This window comes from Clytia hemisphaerica, unplaced genomic scaffold (assembly GCF_902728285.1).
Source record: "Clytia hemisphaerica strain Z4C2 unplaced genomic scaffold, Clytia hemisphaerica genome assembly, whole genome shotgun sequence".
Lineage (NCBI taxonomy): Eukaryota > Metazoa > Cnidaria > Hydrozoa > Leptothecata > Clytiidae > Clytia > Clytia hemisphaerica.
The window spans coordinates 455,556-467,691 of record NW_027103651.1 but is presented as its reverse complement, the minus strand read 5'-3'; the positions used below and the strand labels follow the sequence as shown (position 1 = coordinate 467,691).

Genomic DNA, 12,136 nt, shown 5'->3' with positions numbered 1-12,136 from the left:
TGCTCGCTTCGCTCGCATTACACTCTGTTTCTTTAAGTTTCTTTTCACTATCGCAAGTGTCAAATTTTTTTATTTTTAGTTAGTGATTTAGGGTATCTTGGCAGTCGATTTTTAAAAATTTTCTAGTCGGTCCCAACCATGGTTGGGCCTGTTTTTCCCTTTTCCATTCATCACACTGGTGGATGGGGGCACCACTTTGGAAAATTGGGAGTGGGGCGCCATTTTAAAAAAATTGACTTTGGCCCCTCCAGAAAAATTTTCCCACAACGCCACTGAATCCAAGCTCATAATTTTAGAAAAAACAAAAAATACCTCACCTCACAAAGTTCTAAAATTATAGAGCTTGGTGCAGGTAGATTAGTCTGACACAGAATGTTATAAACAGTGTATGAACCCTTGTTGACAGACTTTCTGAACTTTGGAAACCCAGGCAAACGCACATAATCAACTTACCATAAAAACTCTTTCACAAGCTCTAAAGACTTTCAAAACTACTAAAAACTACATCAAAACATCAGCCACATGTATTTAGACTTCCAGCCAACAGCCATTTTGTTTTGAAATGAGTCTATGTTTTCATTTTCATTTGTTTTCCTTTTTTCTGCAGAGTCAGCTTTTTCCATAAATTATGCGTGCGCATCGAAAATATCAAAATGCGCGCGAAAGTACTGCTAAGTAATACGCCAAAAGCTGTCCAATCAGGCCGAACCTGCATTGCAGGGAAAAATCTCCCTGCAGGCGAGTTACCTGCACCAAGCGTTAAACCAGCAGCAAAAATATCATAAACTAGACTGTGAAAAAAGTTTAACGCTTGGATTCCCAGGCTAGGTACTTGGTAACAATAAAAAGAGACAAAAGCCTTCCAGACCAGTGTTTTTATAATGACTATGATCGGAGGTTACAGTTCATTCGTCAACACCATCTAGTTGATTTTACCACCGTCTAGGGACTTTAAATTTTAAGATTTTTTCACTTTAGTAATTTTTTAGAATAAATGATATTTTTTCTCCTAAATTGTAGATATATTTTTTGTTAATCGCATATACTTTTGATTGTATTTTTTCTATATTTCTTATTTATGTATTTTTTAAAGACTAAAATCAATTTCATCTAAAACCGGCCCGGCCCGTCATTATTTTAAAAGGATTAAGACAAAAGACGTCTTTTAATAAATTACGTCACGAACATCACTTGCCTCGTATTCAAACAATTTCCATGGTGATCATATCCCTTGAGACATGAAATGATTTTTTCATAAATAGAAAGAAGTTTTAATAAAATCCGCTGGGAGTTAATCACCTTGGCAATAATTTCAAAACGAGGCAAGTAATGTTCGTGACGTAATTTATGAAATGGTCTATTCCGATTGGAATTTCACTGAAGCACTAAGATGTTTCCAAATGCAAATTTTGGCTGAGGCCCAGCACAGTATCTTAAACTCTGTAACTTAGAGTCGAATTGTTCGGTGTAATAAAACCTAAAAACCTATTGAAGACAAACTTTTGTTCCGTATCGTTGAAAGTTTTTTTTTTAATTTATCTTTACAGCCAGAGTTTAGACTAGTTACCCAATTTTTAAAAATCGGAAGTTTTAATTTCTAAAATCGAGAAAAAAATCGAAATTGAATTTTGTGTGCCTTACCGGGACTTTTTTCCTAAAATTTAGCCTTTTTAAGAATAATCTTTCGAGTTTTTGTTTTTTTGTAACCCTTCGGGGGACTGAAATTAGATATTGTGATTTTTACTAGTCTGAATCGCAAACCTCTACAGATATATTTCCTATATCTATAAGAAACTTTTTTCGCTAGAGGATGAGCAGAAGCCTAGATTTTTACGACCCTTAGAGGGACTTTGAAGGCCCAAAAATGGTACCTTTAAGGGTGGTACATAGCAGTACCTCTATTTCCCTGAACCCTTCTCCCCCGGGGGTGAAACCATTGAATTAGAAGACTCGAAGAGGCTAGAAGCAATAATCTTGGATTGGAAATGAAGGCGCTTATTTCAATCAAAATACGCGTGATGCGCGTAGTTTCTGTTGCTGGATTGAAAATCAAATATTTCAAAAATGTACCATGCACATAACGTTGTTTCAGAGTTCATCTAACGTTATATGGACGTTGTGAACGTTAGATAAACGTTAAAACAACGTTGTGTGCCAGCTGGGCGGAAAAAAAAACAACCTCTAGATTCGTCGTCGTATTTACGGATCTAAAAACTTCACTTTTCTAGTTTGAGCCCGGGGGGGGGGCACTCAAGGTAAATGACGTACCTTAAGGGTATATTTTCCGAGCTTCCCAAAGTCCCGGGGGGGTACTACCCTTGTCGACCGACGGGGGTGCTCCGCTGAGGTTCGAAAAATGGACCCTACGTGGGACTCGAAATTTGCGAAAAAATTGACCCTGAATGGGACTGAAATTCCAAAATGTTCCAAAAAAAGGGACCCTACGAGGGACTGAATTTTCTATTTTGGTGTTTTTGCGACCCTACCTGGGACTCATGGAGGTTAGAAAAGGTACCCTGACCAGCGGAGCATCCCCGTAACCCATCTTGCCCTAGTCCCCCCCCCCCCGGGCCCAAAGTGCGCTCTAAGGGTCGAAATCAGCAAAAATGAGAAAAATGGACTCTAAGGGTATGGAAAATTTGACCATATTTTGCCTTGAAAATTTCCTCTGCACTGTAAGGATTCAATTTCAAAAGTCTAATTTTGGGCCAGACGTATGGTCGATTTTGAGTCTATTTCCCAGGAAAACTAAATGTCCCTGTTGAGGAAATCCAACCTTTTTTTAAATCACACTTAGAATTCGTACTAAAATTATTGTGAGAACCTGGAATTGAAGACAACTTTGAGTGTGAATCCATCTGGAGATCTCCGTGGAATTCCGGTTTCATATGACAAAATGTTGCAAACCCATACGAAATTCCACCACGTTTCAAACTCCTTGAAACAGAATTGGACCTTCTCCAACAGGAGATGTACGGTTTTTTTATAAGAAAACCCCACTTCCTTGATGAGACATTTTTAAAATCTGATTTTGAACTCAAAATTATTTTTCTATATTTTTTGTTTTCTAGAAAGTAGATACAAAAGAAAAATGATTGAAAATGAAAAATGATAATTTGCATGGTGATATGCTTAACGAAAAAGAATGATCAGAAAGAGTTACTGAGACGTACGGTGTGAGTGATTCGTTAACCAATTATGAAACAAGTATACTCATTTTCAATCGAGTTTCAAGCCCGAAGGCAAGAGAAATTGAAGCTACTTATTTCCCATCCAAAACGCGCATAGAACGCGCCGTAATCACGACAACGGATTATATCTAGCGACTTCTTTGTTTTGAAGGACTACACTTTTTGAAATCACGATACATTTTAGTTTCAATCCGGCGTTTCAATCCGGCGTTTGTGTAAAAATTACGCGTGGACGCTCTGAATGGGAAATCAGTGGTTTCATTTCCCATCCAGGAGTCTCGCCTTTAGCCCTTTTGGTTTGAAACTCAATGGGTATACTTCCTATTAGAGTGAAACCATTTTAAATGCATTTTAAAGGGATAATCAGATGGTTTGAGATATACAGAAACCAATTTGAGTGGGTTCTTAAACATTCCTTACCTTGAAATTCTATTGTTCTCTTACTAAAAGTCAAAAACTTGTAACTTAAATACCTCGACTTTGATAAATAGTTATACAAAAATATTTTCAGCTTTTGCTCAGGACAATAAAAAAGAAAAACCATCTGATTATCCATTTTAAAAATCATTTATCTTATTCGGCTATAAAAATTGCGGAAAACATCCAGGATTTTTCTCTAAGTCCTACAGTGTTCATATAGCGAAAAGTATTTTTGAATCTCTGTTGATCCAGGTTTAAAATTAAAACTGAAAAATCCAACACTAAAGAAACCAACTAATAATTCTACCACGAAAAATTTTAATATGTTACAAGCGTTAGGTAAAAAACCAACGACTACCACAATATCTTCATTTCCGCTTTATAGGAGAAGCTTGGAAGTCTAATTCAGAATTTAAACCCTGAACTTTTTTGTCAATTTTCACTTTTGTTGACTTTATTACATACGTTTCGAACACACCCTGATTACGTCATTTTTGAGTTCACGTGATCATCTTGACACTGGTTTTATCGGGAATCAATATTCATGTCGTAATATTTTGAGTCAAAAACAAGCGTAAACCCGAGGTCGTTTTGTTTGTTGATTAGTCCTTGGGAAAAAGAGCTCCACTAAACATGATCCTGATTTGAGTAATTGTCCATTCGCCGTTCATTTTAAGGTGGTGTTAACTCTTGACAGACATCGACTGCTTGCTCAGCTCGAAGTTCGGACAAGGGATATAAAACTTTACCTATCGGACGTTCCCCCAACAATGGATGTGTGTCCATGACAAATAAGCACAATGTATATTCACGTAATTTATGATACAAAACATCTCTGATGCGAAAAGTTTCGTTAAATTCTGGATCTGTATCATTCTCAACAACTCTGGTTCGCTTCCAAAGGAAATCTTCTGGTACCAAACATAAATTGACATAGCTGTTCACATTATCTGACGTCACATCCACCTTGGGTTGCAGATCGAATGCATTCTTAACAGTAACCATTAACTCAGGAACCTTGGAATTGTATTGTAACTGAAAGCTTAAAAAAGCAGGACCGTTGGTTGAAGGTTGTTTACTCAAGTTTTTATAATCCGTTTCTTGGTCATAACTCACAACATTTTCGGTTTCCGGACAACTGGATGGATGTAATGATGAATTATCGTCGTCTGAGAAAAATTCCGAGTGTGAGTAATACGTCTCGTTATTGATTGGGATGCGGACGGGATCAGGTGGGGAGCCATAGCCATCCCTTGGGCTATCTATTGACGTGTAGCCTGCACGCAATGTTTCTGTAAGCTCGCTGCCACCACCCATGCTGTTTCGGCTACTAACTCTACTATCATCGTCACGTGCTAACGGACTATCTTTCACTTTAAAATCGGACGATTTCAACGAAAAGGATTTTCGGAATAACTGATCATCAAAACTCGCGCATCGGTTTAAGGTATGCGACGACGGCGTTCCCGGATATTTTACTGTCCGTGTTTTAGGTGAGAAACTGTGATTGCCGACGGAGCTGTAACTGTGTTTCTTTTTGAAAGGTGGGAAAAGAACGGGAGTTCCGGCTTGTAGTGTGGTCGGGTAAGTAAGCGGAACTGTATCACTAAAACTACCGTTAAAATAAGCGGCTGTTTTACCGGGCACGTATTTCTTCTTTTTAGAACTGGCGTACCCCGATACTTGATCGTACTTCCGTTGCTTGATTCGATATTTGATTAGGACTACCAGAAAGAAACAACCAATCACGATCAACAATGTGCTGAACACTGTCAGAATGACCAAGATCCATGCTGAAAGCAAAGAAAAAAGAATGAATAGGGGTAGAAATAGTGAACTATACAATGAAAGGTATGTTATTTTGCATTCTTTCGTCAAAACCCAATTTTATTTAACGCTAGTTAGTGATAGTTAGCGCTCCTTATAATATTTTTGTATTTCAGCTTTTGAGGATGGCGGAGTGACTGAAAGGAACCTCCGGGGGGTACTAGGGTTGCGAGCTGACGGGGGATGCCGCCCGACTTTCGAACCTTGGACCCTTACCGGGACTAAAAAGGAGAAAACAAAGAAAAAATTTGAGAATTTTACGACCCTTAGCGGAACAAATTTGACCAATTTTGACCAAATTTTGATCTTTCAGGGGGTAAAAAGTTGAAATTTTCCTATTTTTCCGACCCTTAGTGGGACTGAAAATTGATTTTTTGATTTTTCCGACATTGGAAATCCAAAAAATGTACCCTTAAGAAGGGTGGCACATACTGTACCGTCCATTTGCCCCCCCCCCCCCGTTTGGAACAACCCGCAGTTTTGTCCCGTTTTGAGTTACGTCGTTTTTAGTCGATCAGGATCTAGACAAAGAAGAAGCTGATCATCTCCGTCGCAGAAAAACACATAAACTAGCTATTCGCTAAAAAGGGAAGGTTTCATATTGGTTACATCGACTTTTTTGTTAATGAGACTTTAGGCAAAAATTGGCAAAGGTTTTGAAGATATTTTATAATAACCACTCGTTGTTTTTGCTGGTTTTCTAATTTTCTGTGGAAATATTTTAATCAGTTTTCTATTAAAACTGAAAAAGTTTCATTCTTATCCCTTCATAGTTTATTACCCTCGTGGACTTTTAAATCTTAAAGATTTAAATTTCATTCAAGTTAAGATCATATATGTTCAGATTCATAGCGGAAGAAATGACACACTTCATTTCAAATTTTTCTCGAATTCTTACAAGCGTTTCTCGAAACGTGCAACTTATTATTACACATTTGACTGTTTCATCAAATATCTGTTAAAAAGGCGTGGGAAAGATGTAAAAACAACTTTCTTTAGATAACTGATCGTTAATATCAACACACGAAAACTAGAAATAACTTTTTTTTTAAATCTTTTTAACAACATTTTAGCTCTTTTGTCGAGCTTCTAAATGAAGAAAGTTGCCTTTTTAGAGCAATAATTCCTATACTTGAGTGTTTAATTAAGACGCTTCGAGGGCCCGCCTATCTCCCCTATATTCCCTTAAGTTTTAGATGGTTGTTGTTTAGACCTTTTGATGTTTTTCCCCCAAATTGTTTCAAAGTGTGAGAAAATTCATTCCAGCCATTATGTGTGTAGACTTCCTCCTACATACTAGACAAAACCCAAAGCTTTTTTTATTTTTATATCCCCAAGGGGTTAGAATTTACCACCCTCGATTATTTTTGATCTAGAAGAGCTATGGCCATGAAATTTGGTACAGATGTTCCATCATGACACAAATTTCCAGGAAAAAATGATGACGTCATTTAAAAAGTGATGACGTCATCACAAAATTTCCACCTGTTGGAAAAAACCTCAAATATATGGTTTACCAAAATGTCAATCACAGTCGCACTAAATAAAGATATTCAGATTCTGAAAGATAAAGGCTACCCTTAAACATAATTTCCTGTTTTGTATTTTCCATGAAGACTTTTTCTTGAAATTTCTGCTGAAGATGAGTAAAATTTTCAAAATTCGATGAAGTCATCATTTTCATTTTTTTTGTTTTTTTCAAATTTACATTGTTAATACCTATCAAGTGTCATAATTAGAAAATGATTGAATAAATAGTTTAGAAGTTATCAGTACTTTAAAACTTAAAGTTAAAGCGAATTTAGCTGGGTTTTATGTCATGTTTCACAATAAAGTCATAGGACCTGATATGACCCTAAAATTTTGCACAATTACTCTTAATAAGATTTTATTAAAAATCAGAAGGTTTCAAGTCGTTTAAAATGTTTTCTCCGATATAAACACAAAAGAACTCCAGCTTGTTCTTATAAAAAGTGTTGTGTGACATGGAGTCATTCTACATTGCCTTAATAGACGATATCGGCTTTGGATAAATGCAATGCATTCTGGTTTCTAGGGACTCTCAAAGGAATTATAATCTATTATAATTGATCTATTATAATTCCTTTGAGAGTCCCGAGAAACCAGAATGCATTGCATTTATCGAAAGCTGATATCGTCTATTACAGGGGTTAGACATCAAGAAATTAGTTGTAAAAGTTGTTGGGTGGTGCAAAGAAGTTTATAAACCTAATGAAATAACGAAAAAGAAGTTGATGCTTCTTAAAAACAGTTTATAAGTATATGATGCTGAAATTAAGCCAAAACCTCAGAACGAAATAAGAGTAATCAGGGCCTCAAAATCAGAAATAACCTAGTCTAGCAAGCTAGACGACTAATTCAGACATATTAGAAATAAAGCAAAAAGTAAATTTTAGTCGTCTAGAAACCTTTGTGCACTAACTCCAAACAAAAAAAAAGTGTCAATATCGCAATTAAAATTTTTTCCCGCTCAAAAAAATTCTTGAAAATAAAATGTGTGTGGATTTGTGTGTTAAAAAAGTTTTTCATTTGAGTTGATTTTATTTTGAGAGTTTGTTGTTGCTTGATAAATTGTTTTCTCGCTACGCAAGTTTCTGCGTAGCTAGGCCCGGTATCTATAAGGCTGGAACACCGGATTCTTCCAGTCGTTTATACAAACTAAGTTCCGTATCATTATTGTGTTTATTATTAGTATTACATGCATTATAAACGACTCCAGTCTAGAAATAACCTTAAAAATAATGATTTTAGGCCGTCCATTTTTAACCAATACATTTTAATACACTTTTTTTATAAGAACATCCAGAATTTTGAAGCCTTCGGATGTTCTTAAAGGGACATTACAGTAGTAAAATGTAAACATTGCGCGAACCACGTGTCATTAAAGAGAACAATTAAAATCACGTGTCAAAAACAAACTTGTAAAACAATTGAACAATAAAAATTAGCCATATTAGGTTTGATTTTTTATTTTGACATGTGACATTTGTTTTGATTTTGTATCCGCTGCATAGTTTGTTTACAAATTTCGCAAGTACTGTTATGTCCCTTTAACTTTATTAGTTTTGGGTAATACTAAAATACGCAACCAGCCACAACCAGCCACAACCAGCCACAATCAGCCAAAACCAGCCACAACCAGCCACAACCAGCCACAATCAGCCACAACCAGCCACAACCAGCCACAATCAGCCACAACCAGCCACAACCAGCCACAATCATCCACAACCAGCCACAACCAGCCACAATCAGCCACACCCGCCACAACCAGCCACAATCAGCCACAACCACCCAGAAAAAGGTACAACCACCCAGGAAAAAAGGTACAACCAGCCACAACCACCCAGAAAAAGGTACAATCAGCCAGAAAAAAGGTTACAATCAGCCACACAACCACCACAACCACCCAGAAAAAGGTACAACCACCCAGGAAAAAAGGTACAACCAGCCACAACCCCACCCAGAAAAAGGTACAATCAGCCAGAAAAAACGTACAATCAGCCACAACCACCACAACCACCCAGGAAAAAAGGTACAACCAGCCACAATCAGCCACAACCAGCCACAACCACCCAGAAAAAGGTAAAATCAGCCAGAAAAAAGGTACAATCAGCCACAACCACCCACAACCACCCAGAAAAAGGTACAACCACCCAGGAAAAAAGGTACAACCAGCCACAACCACCCAGAAAAAGGTACAATCAGCCAGAAAAAACGTACAATCAGCCACAACCACCCACAACCACCCAGAAAAAGTAAAGTACCAACCACCGGAAAAAAGGTACAAACAGCCACAACCACCCAGAAAAGGTACAATCAGCCAGAAAAAAGGTACCAATCAGCCAACCACCCACAACCACCCAGAAAAAGGTACAACCACCCAGGAAAAAAGGTACAACCAGCCACAATCACCCAGAAAAGGTACAATCAGCCAGAAAAAAGGTACAATCAGCCACAACCACTCACAACCACCCAGAAAAAGGTACAACCACCCAAGAAAAGGGACAACCACCCAGAAAAAGGTACAAACCACCCAAGAAAAGGTACAACCAGCCAGGAATAAAGGTACAACCAGCCACAACCACCCAGAAAAAGGTACAACCACCCAGAAAAAGGTACAACCACCCAGGAAAAAGGTACAACCAGCCACCAACACCCAGAAAAAAGGTACAACCACCCAGAAAAAGGTACAACCACCCAGGAAAAAAGGTACAACCAGCCACAACCACCCAGAAAAGGTACAATCAGCCAGAAAAAAGGTACAATCAGCCAAAACCACCCACAACACCCAGAAAAAAGGTACAACCACCAGGAAAAAAGGTACAACCAGCCCACAACCACCCAGAAAAGGTACAATCAGCCAGAAAAAAGGTACAATCAGCCACAACCACTCACAACCACCCAGAAAAAGGTACAACCACCCCGGAAAATAGGTACAACCAGCCACAACCACCCAGAAAAAGGTACAATCAGCCAGAAAAAAGGTACAATCAGCCAAAACCACCCAAAACCACCCAGAAAAAGGTACAACCACCCAGGAAAAAAGGTACAACCAGCCACAACCACCCAGAAAAAGGTACAACCACCCAGAAAAAGGTACAACCACCCAAGAAAAGGGACAACCACCCAGAAAAAGGTACAAACCACCAAGAAAAAGGTACAACCAGCCAGGAAAAAAGGTACAACCAGCCAAACAACCACAGAAAAAGGTACAACCACCCAGAAAAAGGTACAACCACCCAGGAAAAAAGGTACAACCAGCCACAACCACCCAGAAAAAGGTACAACCACCCAGAAAAAGGTACAACCACCCAGGAAAAAAGGTACAACCAGCCACAACCACCCAGAAAAAGGTACAATCAGCCAGAAAAAACGTACAATCAGCCACAACCACCCACAACCACCCAGGAAAAAAGGTACAACCAGCCACAATCAGCCACAACCACCCAGAAAAAGGTAAAATCAGCCAGAAAAAAGGTACAATCAGCCACAACCACCCACAACCACCCAGAAAAAGGTACAACCACCCAGGAAAAAAAGGTACAACCAGCCACAACCACCCAGAAAAAGGTACAATCAGCCAGAAAAAACGTACAATCAGCCACAACCACCCACAACCACCCAGAAAAAGGTACAACCACCCAGGAAAAAAGGTACAACCAGCCACAACCACCCAGAAAAAGGTACAATCAGCCAGAAAAAAGGTACAATCAGCCAAAACCACCCACAACCACCCAGAAAAAGGTACAACCACCCAGGAAAAAGGTACAACCAGCCACAACCACCCAGAAAAAGGTACAACCACCCAGAAAAAGGTACAACCACCCAAGAAAAGGGACAACCACCCAGAAAAAGGTACAAACCACCCAAGAAAAGGTACAACCAGCCAGGAAAAAAGGTACAACCAGCCACAACCACCCAGAAAAAGGTACAACCACCCAGAAAAAGGTACAACCACCCAGGAAAAAAGGTACAACCACCCAGGAAAAAAGGTACAACCAGCCACAACCACCCAGAAAAAGGTACAATCTGCCAGAAAAAAGGTACAATCAGCCACAACCACCCACAACCACCCAGAAAAAGGTACAACCAGCCACAACCACCCAGAAAAAGGTACAACCAGCCAGAAAAAGGCACAATCAGCAACAACCACCTAGAAAAAGGTACAACCACCCAGAAAAAGGTACAGCCACCCAGGAAAAAAGGTACAACCAGGCACAACCACCCAGAAAAAGGTACAACCACCTAAAAAAAGGTACAACCACCCAAGAAAAGGTACAACCACCCAGAAAAAGGTACAACCACCCAAGAAAAGGTACAACCACCCACAACCCAAATTGAAAGACTTATACTGTAACATTTTTCAAATCAACCCTTTTCCTTGATCTTTTATTTCAAAGGTTTAGAAAGTTCCATATTCAGCCCTCATAGACCTCATATTTTTATTATATCAAAAGGTTCTGTAATGAATACAATATCTATTTGCCAAAAAAGGTATTTTTTTCTTTTCTGTATGAAAATGTAAAGATGCAATTGTTAGAATATCACATAAAAATTTCCACAAATAGAAATAAAAGTGAGATATAACACTAGTACTGAAATAAAACATTACTATAAATGATAATCGATACTATTTTCTAAAGTCATTAAAAAATGACTTCCACAAAAATTACTTCCCTTAATATTTGAACTAAAGTCTATTTCGAAAAATTGACAGTTTGCAAACTTCAATACATTTTTCTTGAAGGGAAAAAATACACCTACAAGTAATACCTCGTTGAGAAGAACTGAGCTCGCTCAAAAGTGTTTTCTTTTCAGGTTTTTCATATCCTTCATTGAGCAAAAATGGCTTCTGTATTCTTCAAAAAATGGCTTCTGATCCCAGAAAGGTATAAACAATCTGAAAACATATTTGAAATCGGCGCAGTACAAAGTTTCAGAAGGTACGGTTTTTGATCAAGTAGGAAAAATCTTAAATTTTTTTCCTGTTCATTTTCTACCTTCTTTATTGAATTTAAACAATGGTGAAATTGTTAAAAACTTGAATCAACTTTGACATAACCATAACCTTGATTGTTAAATAAAGGCTTAACAAAAAAACAATAGGTTAACAGAAGAAAGCAAAAGGATAACAAATATATTTTCTTTTTGAAAATGATCAAAATGATAACATGATA

General features: G+C 38.0%; 2 protein-coding genes across 2 annotated transcripts in view; one reads left to right on the top strand and one right to left on the bottom strand.

Moving 5' to 3' along the window:
- Nucleotides 1–4,283: 4,283 nt before the first annotated feature.
- LOC136803133 (synaptotagmin-4-like) lies at nucleotides 4,284–4,928 on the bottom strand. Its single transcript, XM_067059883.1, has one exon. It carries the CDS (start codon nucleotides 4,926–4,928, stop codon nucleotides 4,284–4,286), a length of 645 nt encoding a protein of 214 aa, XP_066915984.1.
- Nucleotides 4,929–5,221: 293 nt separating this feature from the next.
- Nucleotides 5,222–12,136, top strand: part of LOC136803132 (uncharacterized) — a 50,907-nt gene continuing 43,992 nt past the window's right edge. The window contains exon 1 of the mRNA XM_067059882.1: nucleotides 5,222–5,462. Coding sequence (XP_066915983.1) covers nucleotides 5,389–5,462 — 74 coding nt within the window. The 5' untranslated portion in view covers nucleotides 5,222–5,388. The remainder of the gene's footprint in view (nucleotides 5,463–12,136) is intronic.

Coding starts and splice junctions, on each gene's coding strand:
- LOC136803133 (XM_067059883.1), bottom strand. CDS start 4,928: ATGGGTGGTGGCAGCGAGCTTACAGAAACATTGCGTGCAGGCTACACG.